The 13009-nt window shown below is 40.4% G+C and overlaps 1 protein-coding gene across 1 annotated transcript in view; it reads right to left on the bottom strand.

The window, feature by feature from the left end:
- The window catches only part of heatr5b (HEAT repeat containing 5B), a 36460-nt gene that overhangs the window by 12581 nt on the left and 10870 nt on the right, over positions 1-13009 (bottom strand). Inside the window, exons 18-27 of the mRNA XM_037678188.1 lie at positions 11934-12093; positions 11666-11855; positions 8073-8242; positions 7839-7986; positions 7576-7755; positions 5828-6082; positions 5164-5345; positions 4999-5067; positions 2905-3084; positions 2591-2831 (exon numbers count right to left, since the gene is read on the bottom strand). Coding sequence (XP_037534116.1) covers positions 2591-2831; positions 2905-3084; positions 4999-5067; positions 5164-5345; positions 5828-6082; positions 7576-7755; positions 7839-7986; positions 8073-8242; positions 11666-11855; positions 11934-12093 — 1775 coding nt within the window. The remainder of the gene's footprint in view (positions 1-2590; positions 2832-2904; positions 3085-4998; positions 5068-5163; positions 5346-5827; positions 6083-7575; positions 7756-7838; positions 7987-8072; positions 8243-11665; positions 11856-11933; positions 12094-13009) is intronic.

Here is a 13009-nt window from a genome sequence, read left to right as displayed (position 1 = left end):
TTTTTTTTTTTTTTTTTTTTTTAATATCAGCTGAAATGTTCAGATCCTTTAACACATCTTGGACACATCATGGATTTCTAGGATCCTGAAACATCCGAATCATCGGAGGCAAATAAAAATCAGAAGATGATTTATTTTAAACTGTTCATGTACTAGATCGATACAACGTGCGGCAAGCTGTAAATAAACTGACTGTTTTATTAAAATAGTTTTGCAATAACAACAAAAAAAGGGAGAAGCTACTCACTCCTGCGTTGATTACTACTTTCTTGATGCGTATGAAGCATCCTTTTCTTCAACAAGCGCGTTTTAGAGATGAAAATTAAAGTGAAGATTTATTGACTTCTATTCTAACAAAGACAATCCCACAGCGAACTACAACATCTCGAACGATTCTCGGTGCAAACCTTCCTCCACAGACAGGACTACGTTACCTGGTCTTCTGCGATGTGTTTTTTAGCCCACGGAGATTCCAGCAGCGTGGACAGCGCCTGCAGGCAGGACATCACGTGTTCGATGGGCTCCTCGGGTCGGGGGAAGCAGAGGAACTCGATACTGACACCTGACAGACAGAACACCAAAGCACACTCAGGGTGTGTCTACTCCCTCACTGCTCGATGCACGACGGTAAAACAAACACAAAGCAGCGTTACCCAACAAAAGATGCATCCGGTCGTTGACCGACTCCTCGAAAGTCCTCGTTTTGGAGGAGCCTTCAGGAGACTTGGAGGGAGCCGAAGAGACGTCCTCTTGATCTTTGCCTGCTCCAAACCCGGTGCTGCTCAGCCAGAGGGCCACGGCGTGCAGGACCGGGGCCCAGGAGTTGCGGTAGTGGAGCCGCGCTGTGTCTATCGTCTCTGGGGTGTAAAAAGCTCCACCTGCGAAAAGACCCACGTCAGGAAGGTATTTGGATTTTAATTTGCTTAAACGTTCAGTTTTAGAGCATCTTAAACAACCAACAGGTGAACTTGTGACAATTTAAAAGTTTACCCTGAAATCCTCCAGATAAAGTTCAAACGTTCATCTGAAGAGATCAGTTGTTGCTACTTTTAACTAGAGAAACTGCATTTCCTGTGAAAATGCAGTGTGAATGCTTATTGCTGAAAAACAGCTGAAATTAGCTAAAAACATGCTGAAATGTAGCTGAAATGGAAGAACAAGCCCAAATTAGCAGAAGAAAGCAGAAAGAACACATATTTGCTGAATTAGGCTTACATAAACAGAAATTAGCACAAAATATAAGAAATTAACAAAAAAAGTTGAAATTGGAAAAAAAAAAAAAAAAGGCTAAAAATAGATGAAAATGCAGAAAGAGCTGAAATGAGCTAAAAATGTAGAATTAGCTGAAAAAGCTAAAATTAGCTAAAATAGTAGCTGAATGAGGAAAAAAACTGAACCGAGCAAAAAAAATGAGAAAGGACCATAACAAGCTAAAATTAGCATAAAGAAGTTAATAACGGTAATCTGAAAGTAGCAGAAATGACCACAAAAATCTTGAATTTATCTGAAAACAGCTGAAATTAGCTAAAAAAAAAAAAGCAAGCTTGAATGGTAGAACAAGCTTAAATTTGCAAAAGAAGCAGAAAGAACACACGTTTGCCCAATTAGGCTGAAAGAAGCAGAAATGAGCACAAAAAAGTGGGAATTGTCTGAAAAAGAATAAACAAAAACAAACAAACAAAAAAAAAAACAGCTGAGAAGTAGCTAGAAAGGCAGAAGGAAGCTTAAATACCAGAAGGAGGTGGTGAGAGCCGTGGTGAGAGCACATATTTACTGAATTTGGCTTAAAAAAGTTGAAATGAGTACAAAAAGTGTGGAATTAGCTTAAAAAGCTCAAATTAGCATAAAACAAGTTAAATAGTAGCTGAAAAGGCAGAAAAAGCTGAAACTTGCAGAAATAAGTTGAAAGGAGCATAATAAGCTGAAATTAGCAGAAAGAAGTTAGAAGCAGCACAAACATTTTGTAGTTAGCAGAATCTGAAAGGAGCACAAAACAGCTGAAAAAAACAGCTAAGTAGCTGAAAATATTTTAAAATTTGCATGAAAGAAGCTGAACGAAAACAAAATATGAAAGGAGCAGTAAACGATTGTAAACAGATCTAAAGATCTGAAGGATGTAAAATGAGCTCAATTCATTTTCTCTGAGGAAAAAACGGCAGAAAAGGCTAAATATTTCAAAAAGCTAAAGTTGCACCAACAGTCATAGCACCGTTCTCCTAAAGGAGCTGAACGTTTGAACACCTAAACTGCTGAAATATCTTTAAAATGTTTTACCTACTCTTTTGCTACTTTAGCTTTTAGCTAAAATTTTGCTGCCTTTAAGTAATGTTTTGCTACTATGAGCTTTTAGATAGAATTTTGCTACTTTTAGCCATTAGGTAGTAGTTCTGCTTGCTAGTGTCTTTTCTTATTTTTTTAGCTAGCTTTTTGCTTCTTTTAACGTTAACAATAGTTTCAGCTTCTTCAACAAGTATTTGCTAAATCATTCAGCGTCCACGCTGCGTTTTCACAGAAAATCCAAAAGCTTAATGTAAATCTGGGGCACTTTTAGAAGTAGATTCTCAGCTGACGGAGAAGAAGCTGGCGGTACCTTCAGGCGGCAGCTGACTTGAGAACTCTGCGGGCAGAGTGAGCAGAGCGTAGTCCCGCAGCATGGCCAGCCAGAGGCGGCTCAGCGACGGCAGCTCTGGCTGCACTAAAGTGATGAGACTGTCAGGAGGAAGCACGTCAGCGCCCAGGTCCTCTTCGTCCTCATCCTCGTCCTCTCTTCCGACCGGTTTGGCGGGCTTAGACTCCGCCTCTTTCTTGACCTTCATCGCCACCACGTAGACCTGACGAGGACAGCCAGCGAGTGCGGTCAGATTAGTTTGATGAGTAAAAAGGAGGAATGCTCTCCGAGCTCACCTCCGCCCACGCCTTCAGCACAGCCAGCTTCTCCATGGTGGTGGCGCTCTCACTGTACAGCTGACTGGAGGAGCTCTTCCCAGCCTGCACCTTGTCCAGCGAGGACACCAGCAGGTTGTGGACTCGTCTCAGGTCATTCAGATCGCTGACCACGCCACTGCCGATCCACGTGCTACAAACCTTCAGACACACACAGAATATCCGAGAGTCATTGATTTTCTGGTGTCCAGGGTCCATCCTTACCCGATGTCTGAACCACTTCTGGATGTGCGGGAGCAGCGGTTCTACTCCCAGCCTCTCCCAGATAACTGAACTCACCGTGTCTCTAAGAGAGCATCCAGACTGTGTGTCACTCTGACTAATCTGACTCCAATACCTAAAGTTTTATTTCACGGCTAAACAAGTATTTTTAGTAATTGGTCACTCGTTCTTTACTATCAGTTACTTCACTAACATTTTGGAAAAAGGAAATTGTCCAAGCCTCCTGACCCCCAAGAAGATCATAGTAACTATGCATCAAGTATTTTAATATAGGCACGTTTTTATTTTAAAAATTTTAATTTCATAACCATTCTGTTCCATTTGCTCTGAGAACAACTGCTCTAAAAGGATTATAACTCACTTTGCAGTAACGTCTCCGTTAAGGCCCCCACATACTTAGATAGATAGATGTATACTTTATTGTTCCCAAGGGGAAATTTGTCTTGGACATCGTGCGCTAAACAAAGCTTCTTCCACAGTTAAATACACTGCAAACAATAAAATCATGTGAACACCACTATAAATAAAAAAATAAAAAAACTACTTAACTCAGCGGAGGTCCACGTGTACTCGAGGCGGATTTGAAGCGAATGTCCGCCGGCCATGTTCGTGGAAAGATCAATTTTTTCGAACGCGTACGCGTACTCGGTGTCGCACAATAAACTGCCTGGCGACGGACTGTTTTGTACGCGACACCAACCGCTCTCAGTGCAGTCGCAAGGATGCGCAGCGCGACTGCCGCTCTCTGTGCAGCGCCGACAGGTGTGCGGTGGCCGCCCTGGCGGTGAAGACACGGGGCTAAGCGCCCAACTAGCTCATCAAACTCGCTAGAATCCATTCAAAAATATTCAAAATGTTTATCGCTGTCCATTGTCTTCATGTCTTTCACCAATGTATTAAATTCCCCCTTCTTCATCCTTGATCTGGTTTAATGGCCTTTTTTTTTTTGCCAAGAAACAAGCGATCACTTCCTCCTCGTCTGTTGACGCCATGACTGAAACTGTGAGAAATGAAGGAATTTGTCAAGAGAGAATGAAAATCTTTACGCTCAGAACTGGCGTGGCTAATCGCGAAAGTCTGGAGATGTCCCGGTGGGCCGGTCTGATGTGTGGGCTGCAGGGCCGGCGCTCCCTGTTTTTTTTTTTGTTTGTTTTTAAAGAACGTTTTCTTAACAACCTATAAACACAGAACAACGCTGTTGCTGCTGCTCCTGAGCCGCCCTGCCTCTACCCAGGGCCGCCGGCAGCTCTCCTTTTTTTTTTTCACGAGTCGGATCTGCGATGCGACCTCTCAATCAATCCAGCAGGCGTGTCTGCAAATGACCAATCATCGACCTCAATTTGTCCCGAAGGTAAAAGCCCCTTACCTGCAGAGCTGGGCTGCAGCCCATCAGGGTGTACGCTCGAATATGAAGTCTCAGCCATCTGCGGCTAGTCCGCGCGGCTCACGGAGTACACACAGTATGCCCGAGTATGTGGGGCCTAAAGTTCCCTGTCATCCTGCTACTTACAGACACTCCAAAATAGTCTAATGAAATTAAAGGTACGGTTTGTGGGAGCCATAGGGTCATATAAAATTAGGGCGGAGCAGGCGGTCACATGACCTTGCAGTTTACTGCAGCAACGGTGGCCATTACCAAAATGGGCAAATGTCTGTACCTGGTGTTTTGACAAATAATAACTATGGTGGGAGTTGTTGGTACACCAGAGGTTACAGTCTGAATGTACAGTGCATGAATTGTTTGCTGTAGCCAAATGGTGTTTTTGCAACTTTTGTGCAGATCTAAACAAATAAATAACAGGATTTTAACCCTCCAATCAAAAAGCGTCTTACCTTGCATGCTTTAGCCGTAATGTCAGACGGTGTATCGTGTGAAAACGCAGGTCTGAGGGCAGCTCCCACCTAAATGCACACAGTTCACACAAAGTCAAATTTACCTCGTTTCACTCATTCTGCAGCTTTTCAAATGGAGTTGCAATTCAAAGGGTTTCAGCTCACATTGGCCTGATACTGCTCAAGAATAACGTGTCCTGGGAACTCAGGTTCTGGTACTGATGCAAACTTTTTAATGATGTCTTCCAGGGCCTGTAGACCGGCCATCCTCAGCTGGTTACTGTGGTCTGTGGATGCCATGAAGGCCATACGGATGAGGTCGGACAAATGGAGCACCAACAGATCCCCTGGATGGACAGTGATGGATGGAAAACAGCAACTGTCTGAGAACTAGAAACTTATTTATAAAGCCTGTAAAGAAGTTTTAAGTAACAAAAATAACACTATTAAGACTGGTTACCATTTTTCTGATTAGGTCTCATTTCTGTAAAAGGTTTTATCATTTCTTCTTGCCGACCCTTTATACCGTGCTATTACTGTTGAGTCTGTACTATACTTATTCCAGATGATATAAATACAGGCTCTTCTACCTGTTGCAGTGGAAAAAAACCTCTGACGCTCGCTTAGTCAGGTCTTGCTTTGTTCAGTTTTTACACGAAACACACGTAGATCAGCTGTTTTCAAGGAGCTGACCTTAGACTTGCCCCGGAGGCAGCAGACATACTCAAAGTATGAACTCAAACAAAGTAACCGAACCATCAGGATGCACAACTCAACACAAGTACCGGTACATTCATTTTGTACAGGGCTGGTGGCTGATAAATGGTACCTTTGGGGTTCTTGGCTTTAGCGGAGCGGGCGGCTGCCAGGTCAAAGTGCAGCTTGTCTGCGTTCTCACACAACAGGATGATCCGACACAAGCAGTCTGCGGCGAACACCCGCGTCACCCACCGCGGCGCCACCGACGGCTTGGACTTGTCATCGTCTCCCAGGCCTGTGAACATGGTGTCATCGTCCATCTCGTCCTTTTTCTCAGAGTCCTCTTCGTCCTTCTCTACCTCAAAGGTGACGGCTCCCCCAACATCTGAAAGGACAAAGTTCAGTTATTCGGAGATTTGGAGCTGCAGACGAGTTTGTTAGTAACACAACTATATCTTGGAAAAAAAACAACTTGAAACTGACAAAAGTTTAATAGCATCAACAACAACCCAGTGGTTGTCTGTAAGGCACCTGACACTGATTAGGATTAAACACTTTGTTTGAAACAAAACTATAAACCAAGGATTAATGGTCTTTTTAGGATAACAAATTTGTTTGTACTGTTTTATCATACATACAAAATTAACAAAAAATATTTTCTCCTCATAATTTTCTTTCTTTAATATGGTTCAGACACATTCTTTTAAAACGCCTATATGATCTAAATGTCAGCAGCCATCTTGTGTTGTGGATTAGAGAACGTTTGAAAGACCCAAGACATCTGTGTTGATAACACTAACTGCAGGGTTTTGAACACTGGAGTTCCACAGGGCTGTGTGCTACCACCACTTTTATTCTCGTTATACATAAATGAGTTGCAACATAACAACAAAGACTTCATATTAATTAAGCATGCTGATGCCCTAGTCGCTGGTCTGAAAGACACATATAGCCTCTCCTAATCCCAGCTCATAGATCAGCTCTCTGCCTGGTAAACTGGACCTTAATGTCAGTGAAACCAAGGAGCTTTGTCTGAGAGGTAGATGGGGAGAAGCCAGCACCAGACCTGTATTCAGACCTTCTGTTATAAAAGGGCAGGAAGTTAGAGCAGGTGACTGAATTTAAATACCTCGGAACAATAATTGATAACAAGTTGACCTTTCAGCCCAACACAGACTGTATTTACAAAAAAGTCAGACAGCATCTTCACAAGCTTTAATGCTAGCAAAAATATCTTTACCTAGCAGGTTGAAAGTGTGACAGGAAAAAGTTGTCCAGGGTGGTCAAACTATTGTAAAATCACTGGTCATCAACAAATGCAACCTACAGAGTCAGGCTCTAGACAAAAAGAGACTATAGGTTTACAATGACCCAACTCATCCACTGCAACCATTATTCAGGTTGGTACCATCTGGCAGAAGACTGCTGGTTCCTCTGGTACAGAAAAATGGGTACAAAAAGTAACCTGTTCCCTCTGCTGTGTGTCCTTAATAGGGTCCTAATTAAACGTAGCCTCACATGACAAACCATTGTCTAAGATGTTTTTATGTTTTTAATGTATCATGCATTTTAGAATTGGTTTTACTGGGTTAGCAAAGCTTTTTAAAAAGTTTTATGGATTTTTTTTAAACTTACAATGTTTTTTTACGTATGAGCCAGATGTCAAAGATAAATCTCCATGTGAAGAAATGTTATGGACAATAAAGCTATACTGACTGACTGATTCTTTGCTTGCTCTATCACGTATGTGGTGCGCAGATATACATTAGACATTAGCTTTTAACCAAGTCCTTTTTTTAAAGAGAAATTAAGCATTTATTCAGTGAGCTGTAAGGGTAACAACACATTTATGTGTGTTGTGCTAATTTTGTGATTTACCTGTAGTTGCTGCGAGAACATCCTTGCAAAGTTTCAGCCAGTGGGAAAGTTTTTCCACAGCAAGAGACGACAACATGTGACCCAGAGTGTCATGGATGTCAGAGCACAGCTTCCTGTCTGTCTCCCGATCCAGCATGCCGAACAGAACGCCCTCCAGACCGGTCTCGGTGATGTTCAGATCTGCACCGTGTACCAGGACAACACAGTTAGACCCAGCATCTCCAAGCAGAGGCGACCAGATCTGGATCCTGACCGACACTCACTGATAGTTGAGCTGTCTTTGCTGTCTCCTGCTCTTTTCGCCAAGCTCATGGCGTACTCGCAGACCTCTGCAGCTTCTCTCTGGGCGAGCTGTCTGAGGCAGGCCACCGCAGCACGACGCAGCAGCAGGTGAGAGCTGCACAGGTGCACCTACAGGAATGCAGCAACACTTAACAAATCACGACTTTACAGCCACGTGAACGTTAAACTACCGTAGAACGAAGCTCGTGTCTTACACATAGACAGGGCACCAGGCCGGACAGGTTCACGTGGCGAGGAGCGAACATGTGCAGCTGCTGCAAACAGGAGATGGCGGCCGCCTGGACCAGTGAGTCAGAGTGGTCCTGCATGATGGCACAGCCGACCAGGCAGGAGGAGCGGATGGTGGAAACGGTGGCTCCATTTCCTAACAAACCAAATCAGATGAATGGAAAAAAATTAAAAACACAGAATCTTTATTTACCGTGAGCAGAACAAAAGGCCCTCCGGCGTTTGTCACTGCAAATCATATACAATAAAACTGAGCGAGGTTTGGCCACACCCAATTTTATTCCTGCTGTAAAACAAAAAGTGCCCTGGCTTGTTTCGCTGCCCACACAAAATGCAAAACCGTCTTTGTAAGAGGAGCCAAACACAGAAAGCAGGAATAGTTCCTGTTGGACATCTTTACAATCATTCATAAAAAGAACTAAAGCTTTACCACCCTATAAAACCTTAATCAAAAACCTCATTTTCACCACAATGTAGCCAAAAAAAGTAAAAAAAACAAAAATAACTGGACTTCTATTCTACTACTTCATTTATTAAGTCCTTTAAAACAACCACAGCTGCAACAAAGTGCTGCACATATAAAATCAAGAACATTTAAACACATAAAAGAGTAAAATAGTTAAAACAGTAAGAGCAATAAAAATAATAGTAGTGCAGAGCAAATTTCAGGCTGCGCCAAACACGAGGGAATAAAATCGTGTTTTTAAAAAGAGTTCAACAGTTTTTTGAAGTCCAGTTGTTTTTTTAACTTTAGTTGTGGATTGCTCATCGTCAGGGGAATTTAGGTAAAGGTTTATGGATGTTTATCACTGCTAATGCTGAAAGTGTGAGGTCAGAGAGGAGCCTGCAGGCACCTGATGCAGTCTGGAGGAGCTGATCATTATAAAAACATTTCCTGCTTTTCTGTCCGGTTGCACATTCTCACGGCTCTAAGCACGTAAGTTCGTACATCTGTGAAATCCTGCTTCGTGACCGTCTGCCCTTGCAAGTAGGTGTGCACCGATTGCAGTTTTCTGGCTGATCATTGATTTCTAAAAAGTATGACCTGACAATTCCGATTTTGTCCGAAACCGATTTTGTTTTATAAGCGATACTGTCAGGTGTTATAAGGTCAAAATGCACCTTCAATTTTCTGATCTTATTTTATTGAAAAACGTACCCTTGAACATGATCCTAGAAGCAATACAAACTTGTTTTAACTGGCCGTGAGGTAGTGCTCTGAAATATAAATGACGTTTAGACAATTATTTTTAAAACTACAGTCAATCGGTAAAATTGGTTTCTCATGCAAGTATCGGCTGATCTCCGAAAATTAAGGACATCGGGGCCGATAAATCGGCCGGCTGATTTATCAGTGAACCCCTACATGCAAGTAAAAATCCTTAAAAATCTTCTCCTGGGCTTTTTGTGGCTCCTTTTTGTGCGTAGATAATGAAAGGATATTTATTTATCCAACATTTTGGTCCTTCGAGCTGGATCACAAATTTAGTTGAAATTCAAAATTTTGAAAATTTTGAATTTAAAGAGGGAGGGAAAGAAAAACACAACTTGAAATAAATTAGAAACCAATAGGTCCATGCCAGTGGTCAAAATATTTTATTTAGTGTTTATTTAGGCAGGTTCCTGACGGGAGGCTGTTTAAATATCCAAATACTCAGGAAAGATGGTTAAGTGACCCCTTTATCCACTCCTTTGGTCTACAGCAGGTTAATCTGGACTGTTCTTTATAGAAGGAGACTGTTTCAGTCGTTCATTCTGACAGTCAAGTATTTTAAGAGTTACTGAATACCTGAAAATTAACAGGAAGATGGAAACAAGCAACTGTTTTCAATGTTACAACAGCGTAGTTTGACTTATGGCTTTAACTTGACATTTTAAAAGATATTTTCTGCTGCCAAACCTGAAAAAGGCCAATATTTGTTACTAAGTTGTTCATGTTCAATAATTATTTAAACAAATTCATCCTACTTGCACCGTTATATTCTACCATTTTGTTGTTTACTATATTTCTTTGGAACTTGTAAATATTATATTTCATTTTCTCTTTTTGGTACTTTATTTTGTACCCTTACTGCATGATTCAGTATTTCTTGTTTTTTATTTTTTGCTTTTAGTGAGTTGAACATCCTGAACATTACATTGTATTGTTGACCTTGTGTTAACCTGAATATGACAAAAAAATAAATAAATAAACAACATAACGTGTTGACAAAGTTGGTAAACAAATGAAAGATGCTCAAGTATCTAATTCACTTCAACTGCCTTTTATAAAACTTTAAGCACTCTCATTTTGATTTTATTGTTTTTTTTTTATCAAAGTAAAACAAGCTTTTATTCTTTGTTTCTTTTACCTGTTCTTTTTCTTGTTTTAGCTATTATTCTGCTACATTTTAGCTATTATTCTGCTACATTTTAGCTATTATTCTGCTACGTTTTAGCTATTATTCTGCTACATTTGAGCTATTATTCTGCTACATTTGAGCTATTATTCTGCTACGTTTTAGCTATTATTCTGCTACATTTTAGCTATTATTCTGCTACATTTTAGCTATTATTCTGCTACATTTTAGCTATTATTCTGCTACATTTTAGCTATTATTCTGCTACATTTGAGCTATTATTCTGCTACATTTGAGCTATTATTCTGCTACATTTGAGCTATTATTCTGCTACATTTTAGCTATTATTCTGCTACGTTTTAGCTATTATTCTGCTACGTTTTAGCTATTATTCTGCTACATTTTAGCTATTATTCTGCTACATTTTTGATACTGTTCTGTACAAAACTCATCTGTTTTCTCTGGCTTTTAACACATCGTGATTTGATTTAGTATTTTATTGTTCTGCATTTTGTTTGTCTTCTGATGCTTTTAATTAATTTTCAATAATATCATCATTTTATTTTATTTATCCATAAAAATTACTCCCATGATTTTTATTGTTAAGCACTTTGGTAACAGCTGCTGTGTTAAATGTATTTTATAAATAAAGTTGACAATAATTCTTTACTGCCACCTGCTGGCTAAGAAATGCTAAAATCGTTACTTTATAAAGAAATATGACTCTATTCCAGGGTTGGGCAACATTTTTTATCCCCGTCAGAAGGCTAAATCAAGATATTTAATGCAACTGAAGGGTCACACAGAGAATTGGAAAATAGCATTTCTTTATGACAGATAATATGGAAGGCTTTTTTCTTGTTGTGGCGTAATGCTTGATTAAAAAAAATGACTAGGAATATAAGACATCCTTTCTGTGAACTGGTTTTGGTGGCAACACATTTGTTAGTTTAAGTTTATTTGTTTTACACTTTGTGGAGCCTTTAAGGTTCAGTCTAGTTCTGGAAACATTACGACTTAAGAAAAAAGTTTTGTTTAATATAAACTACTTTAAGTTTCATTGGTAAAATGCAGGTATTCATCAGCTTATTTAAAAGTTGTTTTCATTTCAGTTAAGGATATTGGGGGGGCCGGATGAAAACTGTCAAAGGGGAACTTTTGGCCCTCGGACCATATGTTGCCCACATCTGCTCTGACGGCTGCACAGACGGAACAGTTACCCTGCAGCTCAGGTCCAACCGTGGTGATGAGAGCTCCCAAGCAGCGGCCCAAACACTGGTGAACCTCTGTGTGAGAAGGAGGCACGGTGAGGAGCAGGGTGAGCACCAGGGAGAGCGTGGGCTCCACATAGCCTCTGTACATGGGGCCACTAGAGTCCACGATCAGAGCCAGAGAGTGCAGAGCCCATGTCTGGTAACAGAGATACAAAATAAATTAAAAACCACGAGTCGCTTTCTAAATCTGCTCCTCCTGAGTAAAGTTCTGTACCTGGACCTCGTGAGACGACCCGTCCTGAGCGAGAGCCAACAGGATGCTGACGCTGGTCTTTAGGTGCTGGCCGGACCCGATTCCTCCAACGTATCGATGCAGACAGCCAAGAGCCAACGAGTGGCCCGTCCTAGAGACGACATCACGGGCCGACTTCAGTCTGTGAAAGGAGAAGGAGCCGAGATGTGGGTCAAACAAAACGAAGAGCACAACGTATCATTTCCCAGAACAACTTCCTGTTTTTACTTTATTCAGTTTAACCTATATCTGTTATAGCAGGAACTAATTTTGTCTCTTTACTAAATAAAACAGAACTAAAGCTGAGTGTTAAACAACAGCCGAAGTTCACAAAAGAAGCTCAAATGTACTTGTTAAAGCTAAAAGAAGCAAAACATTAACGAAAAGTAGAAAGCACTAGCTTAAAGCTAAAAAGGAAAACAATAGCTAAAGATAAAAAGAGCAAAACAACAGTTAAAAGCCAAAAATAGCAAAAGATAAGCTAAAAGAAGCGTAACACCAGCTAAAAGCTAAATGTAGCAAAACACTAACGAAAAGTAGAAAACACTAGCTTAAGACTAAAAAGCAAAAAACTAGCTAAAGGTAAAAAAGCAATACAACAGCTAAAAGTCAAAGGTAGCAAAAGGCAAGCTAAAAGAAGCACAACAGTTTCTAAAAGCTAAAAAAATTAAAGCTGCAGAAATCATATTTAAAAGTAGAAGTATTAACAGCTAAAAGAAAAGTATCAAAAACTAGCTAAAATATAGCAGAATAATAGCTAAAAGGAAAAAAAAAGAGGTAAAATAAACTATATGGTAGCTAAAAACTAAAAGTTGCACATAGTCAAAAAAGCTAGAATGTTGAAGCAGATTTCCAAGAAACAAGTATTTTTATTTGTAATTAAAGTTAAATATTCTGAAAAGTATTAAAGTTACAAAAAAAATAAAGTCACGACCCCCATCTCTCCTGATTATTTTGATTTATAACTGACTAAAAAAAGCACAAAGTCTGCAGAAGCTGGATTGAAAAACGCTGACTCAGCGTTCGCACCAACACAGTATGTATGTATGTGTGTGTGT

The sequence above is a fragment of the Nematolebias whitei genome, chromosome 1, assembly GCF_014905685.2.
Source record: "Nematolebias whitei isolate Nwh7 chromosome 1, NemWhi1, whole genome shotgun sequence".
In the NCBI taxonomy this organism is placed as follows: Eukaryota; Metazoa; Chordata; class Actinopteri; order Cyprinodontiformes; family Rivulidae; genus Nematolebias; species Nematolebias whitei.
Note: the sequence above shows the minus strand (reverse complement) of the source record. Positions and strands in the feature narration are given on the sequence as shown.